The sequence below is a fragment of the Macrotis lagotis genome, chromosome 2, assembly GCF_037893015.1.
Source record: "Macrotis lagotis isolate mMagLag1 chromosome 2, bilby.v1.9.chrom.fasta, whole genome shotgun sequence".
Lineage (NCBI taxonomy): Eukaryota > Metazoa > Chordata > Mammalia > Peramelemorphia > Peramelidae > Macrotis > Macrotis lagotis.
The window spans coordinates 326,273,539-326,294,220 of record NC_133659.1 but is presented as its reverse complement, the minus strand read 5'-3'; the positions used below and the strand labels follow the sequence as shown (position 1 = coordinate 326,294,220).

General features: G+C 40.6%; 1 protein-coding gene across 1 annotated transcript in view; it reads left to right on the top strand.

Annotated features, from left to right (window-relative positions):
* Positions 1-19,692, top strand: part of LOC141515327 (xylosyl- and glucuronyltransferase LARGE1) — a 234,973-nt gene extending 215,281 nt beyond the window's left edge. The window contains exons 8-10 of the mRNA XM_074226785.1: positions 10,965-11,111; positions 16,830-17,025; positions 19,122-19,692. Of these exons, the coding sequence (XP_074082886.1) occupies positions 10,965-11,111; positions 16,830-17,025; positions 19,122-19,319 (541 nt within the window). The 3' untranslated portion in view covers positions 19,320-19,692. The remainder of the gene's footprint in view (positions 1-10,964; positions 11,112-16,829; positions 17,026-19,121) is intronic.
* Positions 19,693-20,682: the final 990 nt, after the last annotated feature.

Below are 20,682 nucleotides of genomic sequence, written 5' to 3'. Positions count from 1 at the left end.
ACTTAGAGATGGAAAGGACCTTTGAGATCATCATACCTGGCCTTCTGTGGACTTAAGATCCAGAGCTGGGATGTACTTGAAAGAACATCTAAGTCATCACTCTCATTTTACAGATAAAGGAACTGAGTCCATAAAAGGGGGGGAGTCTTGCTTGGGGTTACAAGATCACAACTAGAAAATTGGAAAGGACTTCAGAAGTCACTTAGTCCAAATCCCTCATTTTACAGAGGAGTATAGAAACCTGTCAGGGTCATCAAACCTGTCTTTAGACTCCAGAAGAACTCTGCTCCAAATCCAACAATTATTGCACAGTCCTCTAATGCCTCCTAATCTGACTACCCTCATGATTGACCATTCTATGCTGCATAAAGCCTTAAGAGCCAGTGACCTTAAATGATAAGGCAGCGAGGTGTAGCAATGGGTACAATCCCAGAAATGGAGTCAAGAAGACCAGAATTCACATCCAGATTCAGACCCTTACTAGCCATGTGATTTTAGGCAATTAACTTAATCTCTCTCAGCCTCAGTTTCCTCAACTGTAAAATGGGGATAATGATATAACATTTGCCTCCCGGATTTTGGTGAGGACATCCATAAAAGTGCTTTGTGGATTTTAAAAGCATCATAAAGGGGCGGCTAGGTGGCGTAGTGGATAAAGCACCGGCCTTGGAGTCAGGAGTACCTGGGTTCAAATCCGGTCTCAGACACTTAATAATTACCTAGCTGTGTGGCCTTGGGCAAGCCACTTAACTCCATTTGCCTTGCAAAATAAAAAAAACCCTAAAAAAAGCATCATAAAAATGCTGGCGGGCGGCTAGGTGGCGTAGTGGATAAAGCACCGGCCTTGGAGTCAGGAGTATCTGGGTTCAAATCCAGCCTCAGACACTTAATAATTACCTAGCTATGTGGCCTTGGGCAAGCCACTTAACCCCATCTGCCTTGCAAAAACCTAAAAAACAAAACAAAACAAATAAAAATGCTGGCTAGTTTTAATAAGCCTTTGCAACTTTCATTTTAGAAATAACATTATCATTACATACAAGAGACATCTAAGCTCAGATCCCATATATAGTGGAAAGAATATTGGACTTGGGTGGCCAGATGTTTACTGTATGTGTAACTGGTGAATGCAGAGAAACAACAGACTGTAGGACAAAAGGGACCCAACTTTGAGTTAGAAAGACCTGGGTTCAAGTCCTCATCCTGACACATACTAATAAGTCACCTTGGGCAAGTCACTTCAAGTCACTAAAGTCACGTTGTTGATCAGCTCTAGTGGAGAGAACTTCTACCCAAATAGTTCTTTGTAATAAAAAATCCAGAAAATGTGATTTTCTAGAATGTGAGGAAAGCTTAGTGAGCCTCTCTTTATACAGATGCACCTTAGCATATTGTATTACTGTATTACTTTGAGAGGTACTTGGGGACCACATAGATATTAAGTGACTTGCTCAGAGTCACATGGTATGTATCAGAGGTTGGGAATTTTTCTATTCTGTTCACAGGTGCAGACCTGGGTCTTTCCCTCAAAATATGTACATACACACACACACACACACACACACACACACACACACACACACATATTATTTTGGCTACAACACATACTTTCTGTGTACCTCAGTTTTCACATCCATAAAAAGGGAACACTATTTGTCACACCTTTTTGGTAATGTGTTTTGTGAAGAAGAAACTGGGTAAACCTTATAACTATAGAAATCTGAATTGTTTCAAAGTCCTTTGCTGACACCAGTCACATGAGCAGGCTGGTATTAGTATCCATCCCTCCGACTGTTTTACAAATGAGGAAACAGACTCAGCAAGGTTCAGTGTCGTGCCCAAGGTCACACTCACAGCCGGTAAGTAGGAGAGGGCAGCCTTGCCCAGCGTGGTGACCCAGCACTGCCTCTTAGCCAACTTTGAGTTGTCTCCCCCAACAGCAGGGATGTGTTTGTTCCTCTGTCCCCAGCTCCTCCCTTGTGGTCCAGTGTATTTGGGAGGAGGCTGACCGGCCTTTGGAGATGCTATCCGACTCTGTGAAGTGTAGCGGAGGTTACTGACCAACGGCGGGAGCTGGACTCGTGACCCAGGCCTCATTAGCTTCTTGGCTCTAATTGAGTTCTGGGGACACACAGCTTCCAGCCCAGGGCCTGCCAACTGTGGGTCAAGCACGTCATCCTCATCCCTATGTACAAAGGACCTTGGCCATCCAGAGCAATGCAGTATTGGTGCTGGGAGCTTGATTTTCCATTTTTATGTTGCTTCTTCCGAGACAGTTTTCCTTCTGACAGCAGCCCAGTTGGACTTTGCTAATTTGCACGGCTGGCTTCAAGGGGCTCCTCTGCTGTAGGAGGATAAGAAGGCAGTGTGGTAGAGATGAGGGAGATAATTAAATAAACTCTAGTGGCATAGGACCTGGGTTTGAATCTGGATAATGATACCTCTATGGACCTGTTTCCTCACATGGAAAATGGGTGTAACATTGCCACCTGAAGGACACAGTGGAGAGTACTGGCCCAGGAGTTCCCTAACTTGAATTTCCTTCTCAAAACCTGAACTGGATGAGTCACTCAAACTCTCTGAGCCTCAATTTCTTCATCTATGAAATGGGAATAATACATAGCAAGTAGTTCATAGAATTAGTGTGAGGATCAAGGAACATAACTTGATAAACCTAAAAGGCTATTATATTGGACTAAATGATCTGAAGGTATCTCCTGGTTCTAGTCCTGAAATCTTTGATAAAAAATATCCTTGGGAGAGCAGCTCAGTGATGAAATGGACACAGCACCAGTCCTGGAGTCAGGAGGACCTGAGATCAAGTTTGACCTCAGACACTTAAACAGCTGTATGACCTTGGGAAAGTCCCTTAATCCCATTGCCTTGCAAAAATCCCCTGAAAAACAATAAAATAAAATAAAATCTCTTAGAATATTAGACCCACCAGGGGAACCTCCCCACTTTCAGCCATTGCCTCTTTCACTGGAGAGGTACATCCATATGGGGAACCAATTCCTCTTATTTGAGCCTGACTCCCATCCTCTGGAAGTTCTGGACCAAGAAATGGCTATTCAGATGACCATGGAGATAAGATTTCCTTTTTTTTCTGTTATTCTTTTTTTTAAAAAATGTAAATATTTTATTTGTTTTTCGATTATACACAATAGAAATTTCTACCAATCATTTTTTGCAAGATTTTGAATTTTACAATTTTCTCCCTCCCTCCTATTCTCCCCCCTCATCCCAACAGAAGGCAATCTAATAGTTTTTACATTTATTTTCATGATATGCATTGGTCAAAATTGAATGTGTTGAGAGAAAAAAACATGTCTTTAAGGAAGGAAGAAAATATTAGAGATAGCAAATTACATAATACATGAGATGACTTTTTTTTAAAAAAAAATTGAAGCTAATCTTCATTTGAACTCCTTCTCTGGATACAGATGGTATTCTCCATCACAGAGCCCCTAAAATTGTCCCTGATCTTTGCACAAATGGGATGAGCAAGTCCCATCAAGGTTAATCATCACCCCATGCTGTTAAGTGTACAATGTGTCTTCTGGTTCCTGCTCAGCTCACTCTTCATCAGTTCATGCAAGCCTTTCCAGGCTTCTCTGAAAGGGATTGACATTTCCAAGAAGGGTCCCTCAAAAGTATACCTTTTGCCTATCCACCAATGTTTCATCAGAAATGCTAGAGAACTGTGGCAGAAGAAAATGACAGAAAGCCAGTGTATGTTTCCTGAGGCTCTGGGGTCAGCAACAAAGACCAGATACTCTGGACTTGGGTTCAACTCTCACTTCTGATGTTTACTACTATGTGACCTTGAGCTGAGTCACAGTTTGCTGATCTGTCAAGTGAAGCATTTGGACTAGATGGCCTCAGTGGTCCTGTCCTGGTCTGTACCTTTGATCCTATGACCTTGAACAAGTTATGGAACTTTCCTAGGTCTCGGTTTCCTCACTGGTAAAATGGAGAAATTAGTCTAGATGGACTTCATCACTACCAGCCCTAGATCTGACTCCCAAAATAGGAATCTTTTTTTTCCTGCTTTCAAAAAGATAACCCATCACTGAGGGGGAGGCACCACCTAGTGGTGTCCAATAGAAATAACACTGACTCATAACAAAGATGGGACTAATGCTTTAAAAAAAAAATGAAATTTCTATTTCTAAGTCCTTCTTGGAATCCCAATCTCTCTCTCTGTCTCTCTGTCTGTCTGTCTGTCTGTCTGTCTCTCTCTCTCTCTCTCTCTGTCTGTCTCTCTCTCCCTCCCTCCCCTCTTCTTCCCTTTCCTCTTTACTTCTCTCCTCTCTCTCCCTGCCCTTCCTCTCTCTTTCTCTCTGTCTTTCTTCTCTCTCCCTCTGCTTCCTCTCTCTTCCTCTTCTCTCCTCTCAGTACCTGAGAGTTCTTTGAGAGCCCAAAATCCTTGTTAAGATCCCTTTCTAACCTAATATTTCTATAACTGGAAAGGTTACAACAACTGAATTATTAGAAATAATATAGTGATACAAAGAAGCAATTTTAGATCATGAGCCATAATGAGAAGACAGTTTAGGAAAAATGGAGTCCAATGTTCTTATTTTCTTTTTAGATGAGGAAATTTGCCCGGAGAGTTGAAGTAACCTGCCTAGGATCATAGCAAAGAAGTGTCAGATCATTGGGTTATAGGTCCAGAGCTAAGGTCTACAAGGAATCTTAGAGATAATCTGGGTTAACCTCCTCATTTTACAAATAAGAAAATGGTCCCACAAAGATTAATTAAATTTCCCTAGGTCACACAGCTAGAAAGTGACATATAAGACATCTTCACATTAATATATCCAGGGTTTATGATTTTATCCATAGATTAGTGACACGGATCATGGCCCATTTCTAACTTAGTAAATAGTTCATAACAAATTGTCCAGATACTTAAATAGCTTGCCCATGGTCACATACATAATAAATTTCTGAGATAAAACTTAAGTCACTTTCTTCCTTATTTCAAATTCAACATTCAATCTATCATACATATTGTCACATGCTGGAGCGGGAGCATTTTTTGCTTTGGGTACTGAAAGACACTGTATGCCCTCTAAAACAGATTTTATTTCTTTTGGAAATTGTGAGAATTGTACTCAACTCAAATAAAAAGCTTCTCTCTCCCAATATATATTACTTTCCATCATACCCATTTATATAGTTTTTTTTAAGTTATTTTTAGGCTTTGGGGTTTTTTTAAGCTTTTTTGCAAGGCAATGGGGTTAAGTGACTTGCCCAGGGCCACACAGCTAAGTAATTATTAAGTGTCTGAGGCTGGATTTGAACTCAGGTCCTCCTGATTCCAGGGCCAATGTTCTATCCACTGAGCCACCTAGCCATCCCTAGATAGTTTTGCAAGCTTCCAGAACCACCATTTTCTAAGATCTTGAAGGAAATGTTCCATAGTCAACATTCCTTGCCTTGGTAGGTAGATAAAACGATCTAAGAAAAGAACCCTTTGGAAATGCATTTCAGTAGACTCCGTTTATGTAAAATAACAGTTTCTCTGGATGGGAATCAACTTTGATCTCACTTAACACTCCAAGATGTCAGCAAAATTAGAGAAGTTCATTTAGGAATGGAGCCCCTCCACAATGCCCTCGAACCTTGAGGTACACCTGAACCAACAGTTTCAAGTTCAGAAAGATCAACAGATATGGCAAAGGTGCAAGGACAGAACATTTGGAAGTGGGCAATTTACACATTGAGTTCTCTCTCTAGAAGCTTCTATTCTACTTAATGTTTGTCCTTCATTTTTGAAGAAGACCATGACATCAAGGAAAGTGATGCTGTGACAAGCACATGAATTGGATTTGAGTGGGGGGGCTGTGCTAAGTCCCAGCCTCCCTTTTACCTCCAGAACCATTTGGGTCCAGTGACCAGATATGAATCAGGATGACTGGCGATGGCCCTGGAAGAGAGACAGTCGGAGTTAAGTGATTTGCCCAAGGTCACACAATTAGTAAGAATCAAGTGTCTGGGTTCAGATTTTGAACTCCCATCCTTCTGAATCCAAAGCCAGTGCCCCATTCACTGCACCACCATTCCATTCTAGTTACTGACTTTTGGAAGTTTGTGCTACTTATGTGGAACACTCAATAGCACTCCAATATATAGGCCTAGTAATACTGCCTGGCACATATTAGGCACTATTTAAATGTTAGTTATTATTGCTAGTGTTATTTTTATTAAAGAATCAATCCAGAGTGTCAGAAAACTCTCAGCAAGCTCTAACCATACCATTTTCCAGAAAATCACCCCCCCCACTTCCAGCTCTTTTTTATATGATACCTTTCCCCTCAAATTAGAATGCCTTCTCCTTGGAGGCAGGGCGGTCTTACTGCTAATGGGGCTTAACACAGTGAATTGCTGCCATGGCATGATTAATAAATGTTCTGTCTAATGATCTAGTGAGAATACCTATCTCTATCAGTTCACCAATCAATAAAATTTACGAAGAGCCTACTGTCTGCCAGACACTATGCTAAGCATTAAGGATAGGGAAAAAAAGCAGAATTCCAGTACCTGTTCAATCTCAAGGCAGTTACAATCTATTGGTATAGACAGTATAAAAACAACCATGTACTATACATATAAACAGGAAAAATGTGAAATCATCTAAGGAGGGAAGGCACTAAAATGAAGGAGAATTAGAAAAGACTTTCTTCGTAGATCGTATTTGAACTGGCACTCAAGTCAGGAGTGCAAGGAGATAGAGATAAAGAAGGGGAAACTAAAAGGTGGAGAATCATTAGCTTTATGACTTCAACATAGTCTTTCAACATCAGCTTTCTGGTCACAAATATAATATGAAGGGAAGCACCCCATTTTTTTTCAAGACCCCATCACGAATAGCATCATAGGCAATGCTGATTGACAAAACTTGCCTTACTGAACATTGATGATGCAACAGAATCATCCCCTCAACAAGAAGTTTCTCAAATTTAATGAGGAGTTTAGAAGAGAGCTCAGACTATTCTTTGGTCAAAGGAACTGGTTTTCAATCACAGGTCACCAAAATGGAAATCCTCCCCACAAAGAGGAAAGATCAGAGAATTCATTTAACATAGCCCTCCTTGTCAACACCATATTCCCAACTATACCTGGGTCACTGTTGGGTTTTTCACATGGTCTAGTGTTGAATCAAATGGAAACAATCATCCCCTCTGTTGGCATGCCCCTTTGGCCTTCCGTGAAATAGAATCTTTCAGGAGGATACTCGGAGCCTCAAAGGAGGATGAATGAACAAGGAGGGTGGAGAAGAATGAAGAAGTTACCTAAAGAATTCTGCTTCATCACCACAGGAAGCATCGTTCACAAAAAAATGACAATCAGATCAGGAAGTCACCATTAAGCAATTTCTCAGAGGAGATCACTCTCAGCAGGATATTCTCCAGTGATCACAAGCTGCCTAGAGCTGATGGTGATTCCAGGAGCAAATAACTAGAGGAGAATACCATTATTCTAGTGACTTCAAAGGACTCCATTTTTCACCTACATAATCATGAAAAAAGGAACTAGATGGTTTAGTGGACTGGACTTGGATTCAGGAAGATTCAGCTTCCTGAGTTCAAATTTGGCCTTACACACTAGTTAGGTGACCCTGGACAAGTTACTCAATCCTATTTGTTGCAGTGTCTTCACTTTGTCTAGAAAGTGAGCTGGAAAAGGAAATGGCAACGCATTCCAGTTTCTCTGCCAAGAAAATCCCAAAATGGAGTCCCAAAGAGTCAAACATAAGTGAGATGATTAAATAACAAAAATCTGGAAAGAGGGATGGTAGAAAGAATCCTCAGCCAGTCATGGGGTCATCAATGTAGAAAAATGAGATAACTTGCCTAGGCTCACATAGTGTATGTCAGAGATAGGACTTTGACCTTGATTTTTCTGTCTTTGAGACCAGAGTTCTACTTCTGCCACATAATAGCTATGTGATCCCAAGTAAATTACTTAACCTTTCAGTACAAATATATATATATATATATATATATATATATATATACATATATATATATATATATATATACCCGCATATAATTGTGTGTGTGTAAATAAATGTCTGTATGTATGTAAAGATATAAATGTGTATATATACATATATGCACAGATATACATATAAATCTTGCTTCATTTCTTCTAAGTATTTTTCTCCCTGTTGACTAGATTTTATGGCATTTGTAGATCTACAATTTTTATCTTTTATACCAGCCAGTGCTTTCTTTGGTTTCTCATCTCTCTAATTTTAATTACTAAATTGGGGTTTTGTATCATTTTGTGTACATTCATTCATTCATTTATTCATTCATTTATTTATTTGTTTGTTTAGTATATATATCTTCCCTGATAGAACATCAACCCCTTGAGGGCAGGTAGTTGACTTTTGTCTTTCTATTCCAAGTGCCTAACACAATTCCTAGTATTACTCAGTTATTTTGTCATGTCTGATGCTTCCTGGCTCCATTTAGGGTTTTCTTTGAAAAGACACTAGAAGGATTTGCCATTTCCTTCTCAGTTCATTTTATCTGGGGGAACTAAGTCAAACAGGGCTAGGTGACTTACCCAGGGCCATACAGCTAATAAGTGTCCAAGGCCAGATTTGAACTCAGGAAGAGTTCATTAGCCACTAGCCACTACCTCACCTGATGGTAGTCACTCAGTAAATCTTGACTGATTGATAGGCTGAAGATATGAAATGTCATATCTGGGGAATGGATTGATTGATTCTCTTTCCAGGAATAGTTGTTGATAAGAAGAGTCAAAGAGAACATGAGGATACCTGTTGTACTACTTGAAGGGGCATATGGAAAAAGAGTAGAATTGAGGAAGGTAGAAAAATCCCATAAGTGAATTTTCACCACTCCACAGTTTTGCCTTGGGCAGTACTTTCTCTGTTGGATTCAATAAGTTAATTCTTTCAACATCCCACATATTAGTCACGTCATGAAGAGGGACTTAGAGGCCCGACTAGATACAGTGATCAAACATATCCTTTTTTTTTCCTCTGGTTAAAATCAAGCTAAAAATGGAAAGGTTTGGGGTACAACAAAGAATTCAACTTCAATCCATTTCTATGTCTCTCTTAAAGCAGTGACATATCGCAAATGGCAAAAAGGTGAAACAAATATATGGGAAGCCCTGACACTGTCCTATCTGTCTGGATGTCTTAAAGTTCATTCTTCATTCTCTTTGTCTTCTCTGCATCACAGAAGTGATACACAATCTCTTCTAGAAAAGAAAATCGTTCTGAGGTCAGAGATGTTAATGAATCCAACCATCCTTCTCCAAACCTCCAATTTACCAACCTTTCTGAAAAATGGGCTTTTGACCTCCATGGGAGTAGATTGGAATGTGCTCTTTGCCTTCCCTAATCCTCAACCTTCCCCTCTCTCTCCACCTTCTCCCTTGTGCCCTTCTCTGTTCACTATTTTGAGTCAATTGAGTGCTGACCAGGGCTGGAGGGAAGTTGGATGGTTGCCATTCTATTATTTATTGCTATAGTTCCTCATTCCTTGAATAGGATAACTGAGAGAGGTTGGCCTTTCTGCCGCCCCCTGCCACTCCCCACATCCAACCCAGTTTCTCTCATGATGCCTGGTCCCTGCGCTTGCCTAAAATGAAGATAGTCCTACTGTACATGCCAAGCTCTCTGTACTCTGCTTTGGTCAGACCCCTTTGAGGGCACTTTATTGGTTACAAGGCAGACATTGCAAATGAGTAGAGTCCGATCCAACAAACATTTATTAAGCAGCTGCTACAGGCAATGAACTGTGGTGATGCTAGGAATATAATTTTTTTTTAAAGTCCCTGCTTTCAAGAAGCTCACGTTTTCTTGGGAGAAAGACAGTGATTCATAATTTGTGGTCCAGAAATTTCAGGGCATCTGTGGACCTGAATGAGAAAAATAATTGTGTCTTTAATTTCCCTAATCTCCAAGTGAATTTTAGAAGTTTCCTTCAATTATTTAAAAACATGATTCTGGGAAAGAATCCAGAGGCTTCATGAATTTGCCAAAGATATCCATGTTGAATAAAAATATAAGGAAACCCTGAAATCAGGGATAGCCATAGAACCCTGATCTATACTAAGAAATCCCTCAAAACCAGAGTTGAAGTAACTGTAAGACTGTGCTATGATCAACTATGATAGACTTAGCTCTTCTCAAAAACACAGTAATCCAAGATAGTTCCAGAAGAATCACAAAGGAAAATGCTATCTATATCTAGAGAAAGAATGCAGATTATAGTATATGATTTTCTCTTCTTTTGTGGTTTTTCCCTTGTGTTTTTTTTTGGGGGGGTCGTTTTATTCTGTTTCTTCTTTCACAACATGACTAATGTGGAAATATGTTTTACATGACTGCAGATGTAAGACCCATATCAAGATTACTCACCATCTTGGGGAGGAAGGAGAAAAATCTGGAATTTAAAAATCTTCTAAAAACCAAATTGTTAAAAATTGTTTTTACATGTGATTGTGAAAAAAATGTTTTTAAATTTAAAAATAAAACAAAATGAGGGCAAGCAGTTAAAGGAAATGTTTGGAGAAGAGGAGGCTTAACAGTCACATGATAGCAGTCTTTAATTATTTGAAAGGTGATCATTTAGGAAAAAATTGGACTTACTTTACTTGGCTCCAGAAGAGAGAGCTAGGAACAAATGAATGGAATTTACAAGGGAAGATATTCACTCATTATTTTGTAAAAGATATCAGAACTGTTGGACAGTGGAATGGACTTTCTATACAGGCAGCAAATTCTCCATCACCAATGGTCATTAATTGGAACTTGGATGAATAGATTGAAGGTAATTGATGCCTAGAATATGGTTTGGAAAAGATGACCTATGTCTTTGATCTCTTCTTGCTCCATACCTAGACTCCTGAGGACCTACAAAGATCCAGAGTTAAATGACTCTTTGGTTCTGTGTTCTCTTTCATATCAGGAAGTCAGTCATCCAGCTAGATCTGGCCAATACCAAGAAGGCGCTCATTGTTCCAGCTTTTGAAACTCTCCGGTACCGCCTATCCTTCCCCAAGTCCAAAGCAGAGCTCCTATCTATGTTGGATATGGGGACTCTCTTCACTTTCAGGTAAGAAACAAAACTCACCTGTGGTCTTAAGAAAATGATCTTTGGCCATACTATCACTAACATTTGCATCTGACTTAATGGTCTCAATGCTTGAACCTCTGATTAGAGGGCCTTGGAATGATTCTGTTTTGCAGATAAGGAAATTGAGGTTAAGAGACTTGTCAGGGTCACAAAGCTAGTAAGGACCTGAAGAAAAATTTTCTTTCTGACTCCAACACCCTCTCCAATATACCATATAATGGTCAAAAGGGAGGTGGGGCCCTTTTGAAAAATGTAGTGTTTTATTGAACTAGAAGGTCCCCTTGGCATGAGCTTCTTTCTAAACTACAAAGAATTGGCTTCTTTTGCCATATTGAGTCTAAGGTAAGCCTGCAGAAGGTGAGAAGGAAGATTTTCTTTTTTGTACTTATATCTAAGCTTGGCTTCAGGTCCCTGCCCCATTGTTAGTTACCAAATGCATGTTGTACTCTGTATTTCTGGGTAATGACATTGGTTTTTGATCTGGTGATCAGAGCCAGGGGGACACTTGTGGGATAACAGACCTAAAGCTGAAAGTGACCTCAATGGTCATCTAGCCTAATCTACCATCCTTTGCATTTTAGAAGCATAAAACTAGAACTGAAAAAAGTCTCAAAGGCCATCTAGCTTTGCCCCCTCTTTGCATAGTAAAGGAAACTGAGGCTTGTGGAGACAAACCACACTGGGAATGAAGGTCAGAGGCAGGATTTGAACCCAGTTCCTCTGATTCCAAAGATGTACCAAAGTTTTCTTTATGATGCTTCCATTTCAAAGCAGAAAACCCAGACCTAGAGAGGGCAAGCAATCTACCCAAGGTCACCCAGCTAGTAAGTAATGGAGCTCAGGATGAAAGTCCATGTTTTGAGGGTCCAAATCTAGTCCTGTTTTCAAATATGGTACCTTCAGGCCATCTGTGTGTGTAAAATCCTCTCCAAATCAATGTTAGAAGCCAATCCCTAAATCTCCAGGCTCCTGATTCTAGACCTGGTATCCTATTACCTAAATGAAAACTTGCCATAAAAATACTTCAATTTTTTTTTCCATTTTTCACCTCTATTCTTCCTCATCAACATGTTTGTTTGGCTTGAAACATCCTCCTAAGAGTCCTAGACATCTGCACCCTAGGGCTCCTGTGGGCCCATTTCTTTTATCTTGCCTATTGAACAGCTCTTGCCTACCCCAGGATTTCCATGGAAAAGTGTGACTCTGTCCACTTTGAAATGGCACTATCAACAACCCACAGGCTTAGGGAGAATTCTCTCTGCTTCCTGGAGAGGGCTGGCCATATCACTAATAGCAGGGACCCCAGAGGAATATATTAGCTCTGCTATAACCTCTGAAGGGACAGACCTGAACCAGAAAATTACTGCATTCTCGCCTCTTCCATTTTAATAAATGCCATCCATTTTGGAGAAATAGAAGGAAAATCTAATGCACAAAAGCATCCTTTTTGAAGCAATTTTCACCTAATGGAGTGACCTGGTAGAGACAATTTTCTAAATGGACCGAGAGGCCCAAAGAAGTTGATACTGCCCTAAGAAGAGAGCTATTTCCTTCCTGTTTCCCAGGGACATGGGGCCCTGAATCTCAGCACTTTGAAGGGCAGGCAAAAAGCTTATCCATGTGAGTCCAGACAGTGAGATTGACATGGCCCAAAGAGGCTTCTTTTAAAAACTCTCTCCATTCTCTGGCTCAGTCTTCTTAGGCAAAAATGTCCTCAGCAACTCAATGGCTTCATCCCAAGGAGAGGATCCGGCCAAGTTGGCTTTGGACCCTAGTTTCTAATGACATCTATAGAAGCCAGAGCTGTAGGGAGGATTGAGGGAGGAAGCAGAAAAAACAATTTTTGAGCAGTCCCAAAATGGATTCTAAGACACATACAGTTAAAGCTGGAACGAAGGCCCAGCAGGGAGAGGTCACAAGGTCTAGGGGAAAGGATACTGAATTTATAATTCAAGGACCTCTATTCAAGTCCTCAGCTCTGTCTTTCACCAGCATGGACAAGGGACTTAATCTCTCCGAGCCTCAGTTTTCTCATCTGTAAATTGGTAATAATTAATATTACTTACCTAGCACAGTTGTGAGAATGGATGCTTGAAGAATACTTTGTAAACCTTAAAGTACTATATAAGAGTTGTCCTTGCTGTTGGGCTGGGTGGGTCATTGATAGAGTGCTGGGTCTGGACCCATGGAGACTTATTTTCATGAGTTCAAATCTGATCTCAAACACATACTGGCCATGTGACCCTGGGCAAGTCACTTAACCCTGTTGGCCTCAGTTTCCTCATTTGTAAAATGAACTGAAAAAGGAAAGAGCAAACCATTCCAGGATTTTTTCCAAGATAACCCTAAATGGGGTCACAAAGAGTCAGGCAAGGGGCGGCTAGGTGGCATAGTAGATAAAGCACTAGCCTTGGAGTCAGGAGTACCAGGGTTCAAATCCGGTCTCAGACACTTAATAATGACCTAGCTGTGTGGCCTTGGGAAAGCCACTTAACCCCATTTGCCTTGCAAAAACCTAAAAAAAACCAGAGTCAGGCAAGACTGAAACAATTGACCAACTACAAAATTATCATTATTATTATTATTATTAATAATAATGTCACTCAGATTTTCAGTGGTTCAGCCCACTCTCTAAAATCCCTCAAAAAGGTCACATACACATTCTCTCTCTCTCTCTCTCTCTCTCTCACATTCCCCCACCTCCCATCCCCCCCACTTGTGAGTTTACAGCTTAACAGAGTTTTCCATATTTATCTTGGGGAGCAGGATGTAGGAATGAAGTAAAATTGTATCAAAGATTATTGGTGGCAACAATAACATCTTGATTTCTAATGGAAATTTAGTTCAAAATGATCATTTTCTTTTTTTTCCCAAAATGTTTTGATGATACTCTTTTTTTGCCCCTTTCCCCAAGTCTCTACCACCACCCTTAGAGAACCCTCTCTTATAACAAAGCAACTCTATGAAAACAAACTCAATGAATGTGTTGGCCATTTCTGAAAATGTAAGCCTCATTCTGGTCCACCACCTCTCTGCCAAGGAATGGGAGAGATGCTTCACCGTCTCACTTTTGGAAGAGATGCCTCATGAAAAAAACTGAAGCCAAAGTAAGAAAAGGCTTGTCCAAAGTTGTATAGCTAGGATGGTGGTAGAGTCAAGATTCAAATCCAGATATCTTGGCTCTAAGTCCATCAAGACAGGCTAGAGATCCCTGAAGCCTCAGAAAATCAATATTAGACCATCAACACACATGGTCACTAGTTGCATATTGCCTATTGAGTCAAAGGCTGCAGCCCTCAAGACTGCCTCAATAGCCCAAATCCCTCATTTCCAGGACTGCCCTGGCCCTAGAGCTATTGCCGGGGATTAGTACTGACATCTGACAGCCTCATCTCTTTGCCTTCTTATGGACTTTATTGAGCTGCCATCATTTGACTTGTCATTTTTCTTCAAGTTTTCTGACCTCAGTTGGTGCCAATCAAAGGCTCTGAGTTGACAGAGATGGAGACTTAAGACCCAACTCCTAAATAGGAAAGAGCAGGCCAGTGACAGCCCCCTTTTCTGAACAGTTATTCTTCCTATGGCATCAGAATTATCCTGGAACAGTACACCTAGAGACTTGGCTAGGTCCTTGGAGTGCCCACCTCACCAGGCCTGGATTTTTTTTTCTATGACTCCAACATCATATTTTTTTCTATGACTCTCACATCGTATTTTTACAGATATAGAAAATGACAGGCCTAGAGATGGGAAGTGACTTGACCATTGTCACAAAGAGACTGCAGGAACATCAGAGCTTGACCTTCTGATGTATCTTATTACCTTCTGATGTATTTCTATTACTCATGAATATGGACCACTTTTCTAAGGAACAGTATAGATATTCATTTTTAAAACTGATACTGGACACTTTTGTAACTTCATTCAGAACATTTGAATGATAATGGTGTTTGTCCTTCATTCTCAAAGAAAACAATGACATCAGGAAGGTGATACCAAGACAAGCACATGAATTAGATTTGAGTGAAGGGGCTGTGCTAAGTTACCCCCCACACACACTTTCTCCTCCAGAGAAATGAATCAGAACAACTGGAGGTAGTTCTGGATGCAAGGTAGTTAGGATTAAGTGACTTGCCCAAGATCACACAGCTAAGTTTTGCAGTGAATAGAGCATTGAACTTGGAGTCAGAACATCTTTTGGCAGAACATCTTACCTACAGACATATTCTTAGCTTCCCAACACAGACAGACAGCCACCACACACACACACACATATCACACACACACACATCACACATCACACATATATTAGACCCAGCCACCATTTTGGTCCATGCAATTAGCTATCTATCTGGAAGACCTATACATCTTCTTTTATCTACATCATTGAATTGAGAGAGGCAGAATGGTATATTGGAAACAGTTTGGGCTAGGGCTCCTTGAATTTGATTTCAAATATTATTGAGCTGTTCTCCAAACTTCAATATATTCTTTAAGTATATTGAATCTTAGTAACACAAAGTCACTCTGTCATATAAAGGAAAAGATGACTAAACAGAAATCTCACTCTGAGTGATTGCAGTAACTGAACCCAATGGTATTCTCCCTTCTTTCAGGTATTCTCCCTTCTTTCAACAGGGGAGTCCTATGGGTATGATATATTGAATGCATTGTCAGACATGGTTCCTACTGATAGGTCCCACAGTACTGCTTTTTTCTTTTTCTAAAGGAGAGCATGTTGTCAAGAGGTATGTCTAGAATGAGTAGAATGATGTGGCAAAAGGCACACCCCCCCTGAAAAATGCTTTTATCAGAGACTTGACCATCATTTAATCATCCTTTCTTTTGGTTTTGTGAGGCAAAGGGATTAAAGTAGAATTTGAACTCAGCTCCTCCTGAATCCAAGGTCAACGCTCTATCCACTGTACCATCTAGCTACCCCTTGACAAGTTTTAAGTGATACAAATTAATGGAGGGAAACTTGGTGGTGCAGTGGATAGAATACTGGCCTTGGAATCAGGAGGACGGCAGTTTGAATCTGGCCTCAGACACTTACCACTGACTATGTCATGGTCCTCTTTGAGAATGAAGAACAAACAGCAATACTGCAACAAATTGATAGAGAATGCAGAGCTGTGAGATTACGAAGTCAAAGAGTGATATCAGGAACAAAATAGACCCTAAATACCCAGGAACAATCTGAAGCTGACCAGTCTCATTTCCTGCCTAGGTTTAAATTTCATTCTATTTCCCTCTCATTTGGGATCATATATTTAGTGCTGGAAGCAAACTCAAAGGTCATTGAGTGCAATCCTTTCATATTACTAAGATGGAAACTGAAGTTCTAGAAGATGAAATTACTTGCCCAAAGCCACACAGGTTTGTAAGTGCAAGAAATAATATTTGAAATCAAATTCAAGGAGCCCTAGCCCAAACTCTTTGCAATATGCCATTCTACCTCTCTCAATTCAATGATGTAGATAACAGAAGATGTATGGGTCTTCCACATAGATAGCCAATTACATGGACCAAAATGGCAGCTGGGTCTGAATGGCATTGTGCATCTGACATCCTGATCTTAAAAGGTTGTGCACATCAACAAAGAACCCTAGCCCAACTGCACCACCTTAGGTCATTTTGAATCTCTTGATCCAACCACTTCCATGAATAGTACCTCATTTCTCTTTGTGTCTTAAGGTATCATGTTTGGACAAAAGGGCATGCCCCTACCAACTTTGCCAAGTGGAGAACAGCCACCACCCCATACCGGGTCGAATGGGAAGCAGACTTTGAACCATATGTTGTGGTGAGGCGCGACTGCCCCGAGTATGATCGAAGGTTTGTTGGATTTGGCTGGAACAAGGTGGCCCACATCATGGAACTGGATGCACAGGTAAAATGAACCTCAAACTCCCCAGATCTCATGGAAATTAAATAGAATTGGGGAATCTTAGAGATGGAATGCATCTCAGAGATTAATAGATTCAATTGCTCTTACTTTATAGATGAGAAAACTGAGGCTTAAAAAGGGGAAAGAATTTGCCCAAGGTTCCCAGATATAGTTAATTGCAGCCCAGAATGTAGACCTTGAGTTTGAAAGAACATTCCATTGATCATTCATTTTACTCAATTCTAGAAAACCTCTATAACCTTTTAATGACAAGGCTAGAAAACAATCATTAGCTATTGATCCTTTCCTAAGTCACCTGACTAAAGATGAAATCAGCCTCCTATCCCATTAGCTTTGAGAAGGAGCCAATGTTAGCTCATGAATGGTCATGAGGAAAGCAAATCAAATTAGAAGACAAATGCCCATTTTTCACAGTGGAAAAGCTGAGTAAGCCATACCCATTCTTTGAACAGAAATGTGGTTGGCAAGAGCTCAGAGTAATGGGGGGGGGGCAAAAAAGTGTCAATTCTTGGTTACTGCCTTAAAAGAAAAGAAAAACTATAACAAGGGCCAACTTACTACATGGTCCATGAGTAACGAGTAATAAACAAATTGTCTTGATATGTCAAAATGCTTTCATGGCATATTTTGGTTCCAACCTGCTATTTTTCAACACGTAGACATTGCTCAGTTCAGGTCAACATAATCTAACCCTTTCTTGTTGATTCAGGGTCCTCATTATAAACCTCAGGTATTGTCTTGGGCTAACCAAGTAATATTCTCCTGAGCTCAGAGCCTATTATGTCTAATGGGTTGATGGAGTGACACCAAATAACCCCAGAGGGCAACAAAAGAAAAATTTAAGTTTTGCTTTCCTTGCCACAAATCCCATGAGGCAGATAACTCAAGGAATGTGCCTCCATTTTACAGATGGACAGACTATCAAATGGATAAAAAAGTGAGAGTTGAGACTTGAGACTTGGTCTTCTAATTCCTTACAGTGTGTTCCAGAGCTTTCATGACTAAATTCATTTTTTTTCCCTCCCATTTTCCTCCTCCCTATCAGATTCAGATCTCATACTACTTGTTACCAGGGAGCCCCTTCCTAACTCATTGTCCCCTCAACTCTTGTATATTGCAATGTCTGATGGATTGATTCTAAAAGTGGATAGACTTTGGGTGACATCCTGAAGGACACTGAGTTAGACAACTACACTATAATCTGAGAAACCATCTTATTCAGTAGGACCTCATGAGGTAGTTTGAGCATTATTATCGCCATTTTATGGATGAAGAAAATATGATCTGTCCACATTCGTATTCCTTGAACTGCTAATCTTATGGGTATTTATTTTGAGGAACATAAAGCCCTAAGATGTCCTATAAATATGGTATTTTGGGGGCCAGTGAATGCAGGAGTAATAGTCCTATACACCCCAAAGCTTCAAAGCATAGAATAGGTTACTTGAGTGGCATAGAAATGCAATTTATGTTCATAACCCAACACCAAATCGACTCAAAATGATAGTTATGTTCTAGAAACTTCACACTGGAATTAGGACTTGAGACTAAGTCTCCCTGACTCTACACTTAAAAAGCTACTCGGTACTTTAGGGGTGCAAGATTGAACTGTGCATTTCATAATCATTAATATAAAATGTACCTCCTTGGAAAGAAATATTTGCTAAAATGACAGCCTTTAAGCCACAGACTTGCACTCATTAAGTGCCCTGCTCCAAGGGTTCTATTTTGGCTCTCACATGTGTCTCAGCTAAAGATGCTAGAGAAGAGGGCTCTGGTTAGGTGAGGTATGACTAACAATTTTGCAGTTGAGAAATCTTGGTGGAATATTTCCATTTAATTTTCTTTCTCAGCTCTTTTTTCCTCCACCTTCCCATTTTTCCTGGGGTCTCCTCTTGTTTTTTTTTTTCAAGGTTGATATATCTCTTAAATGCCATTAGAGTTTATGGGACCAATTCTTTTCATGCCACTGAGACACCCTTTGTTCTGCCCCTTGGTGCCCCTGATGTCACTGTACAGCATCAGTAAGGACCTTGGGATGATTCGCTTTGTTCACTATTGGTGTCTTTTTCTCCCAGGAGTATGAGTTCACTGTGCTTCCCAATGCCTACATGATCCACATGCCCCATGCCCCCAGCTTCGACATCACCAAGTTCCGCTCCAACAAGCAATACCGCATCTGTCTCAAAACCCTAAAGGAGGAATTCCAACAGGACATGTCCCGTCGCTATGGCTTTGCCGCCCTTAAATATCTCACGGCTGAGAATAACAGCTAGCATAATGGGTCCCATCACTGGGAGATGAGAGACAATGGAAGGTGAGAACCACTTGCTATCCTGGGCCCGGTCTTAAAAACTCAAAACTGAGAAATTATTTTTGGTTTTTGTTTTGTTTGGATTTTTTCCTTCTTTTTCCCCCGGTCCAATCCAGCCAATTTTTGGTGCAGAGATCTGGGACTGTGCCCACTCCTCCCCCATCTCTTACTTGAGTGCTCTGAAGATGCAGGCATGTAACCCAAGCAGACATCCACAAAGACCATGGGGGCAGAGAGAGATGGCCAGAGAGAAAGGGCTTACTATCTTTCCAACAAAGTAAGAGGTCTTCAGAAAATTCATGTAGCCACTTGATAACCATGGCTCTGCTTTCAGCTGGGGGGTGGGAGGGCGGGGGAAAGTGGAAGTCTTGGGTTTGCCATCCTATGAATTTCAAAAATTTAAAAAAAAGCACTTTGCTTCTCTAAAAGTGAACTTTCTCCTTTACTCTATCAATCTAAATGAGTACCCAAGGGCAAAGTCGGTCAAAGGGTTGGATTGACCATTTATCATCATGAATGAAGAAGGAAGAAGCCCTATCCTTTCTTCCTTGGGAAAAGAAGGGGAATACCACTGGCTTAAACCTTTAGATAGTTTTGGTTGGTTCTTTTTCCTCAGTCAATCTTTTTTCCCTGAGAGTTCAAAATGTGAGGTGGGGGAACCAATTGCTTCAAGACTCAGAAGGGGAGTCATTGGCCTCAGTAATTTTCAATCATTTCTCATGACCCAACACTGAAGATTAATGTCTGGAGCTGGTACTGAAAAGTTGACCGAAAATATAAAACTGGAAACAAACACCTGCGATATGGCTCCCCTGCCTTCTCCGAATGACATGAGTGGAATGAGGACAAGTTCAAAACGAGGGCCGATTGTTTTCTATTGACAGGACAGAGGGTCCTAGGAAAAGACATTGAGATTGGGGATGTTGTGTGTCATTCTTAAGGGAGCTGGATAGGATGAACTTGCCCCTCAACTTGGACAGACATTGCCAAAGCTGCCAACTCTTAGAATAACTGGATTACAAAACAGTTTCATTTTGAGGAATAAAGTCTCCTTTGGGGGGAGGTGGATTTCAGGGAAAGAAAAAGATTTTTCATCGGGGCATGGTCATGCCCACCTCACCATGGACAGGAAGAGAATTTACCACTTGGCCTCTCCAGGAACCTGCTGGAGGAAACCCCAAGAGGAGTTGCTGCCACCCAGAATGATGAGACACTGGACTTTTTATCATTTTCTTTCTTCCTCACTATTACTGTTGTGTTTACATTGGCAGGACGAGATTTAATGCACTATCCCCTTTGCTGGGCTGTTTGTATCAAGTTGCAAT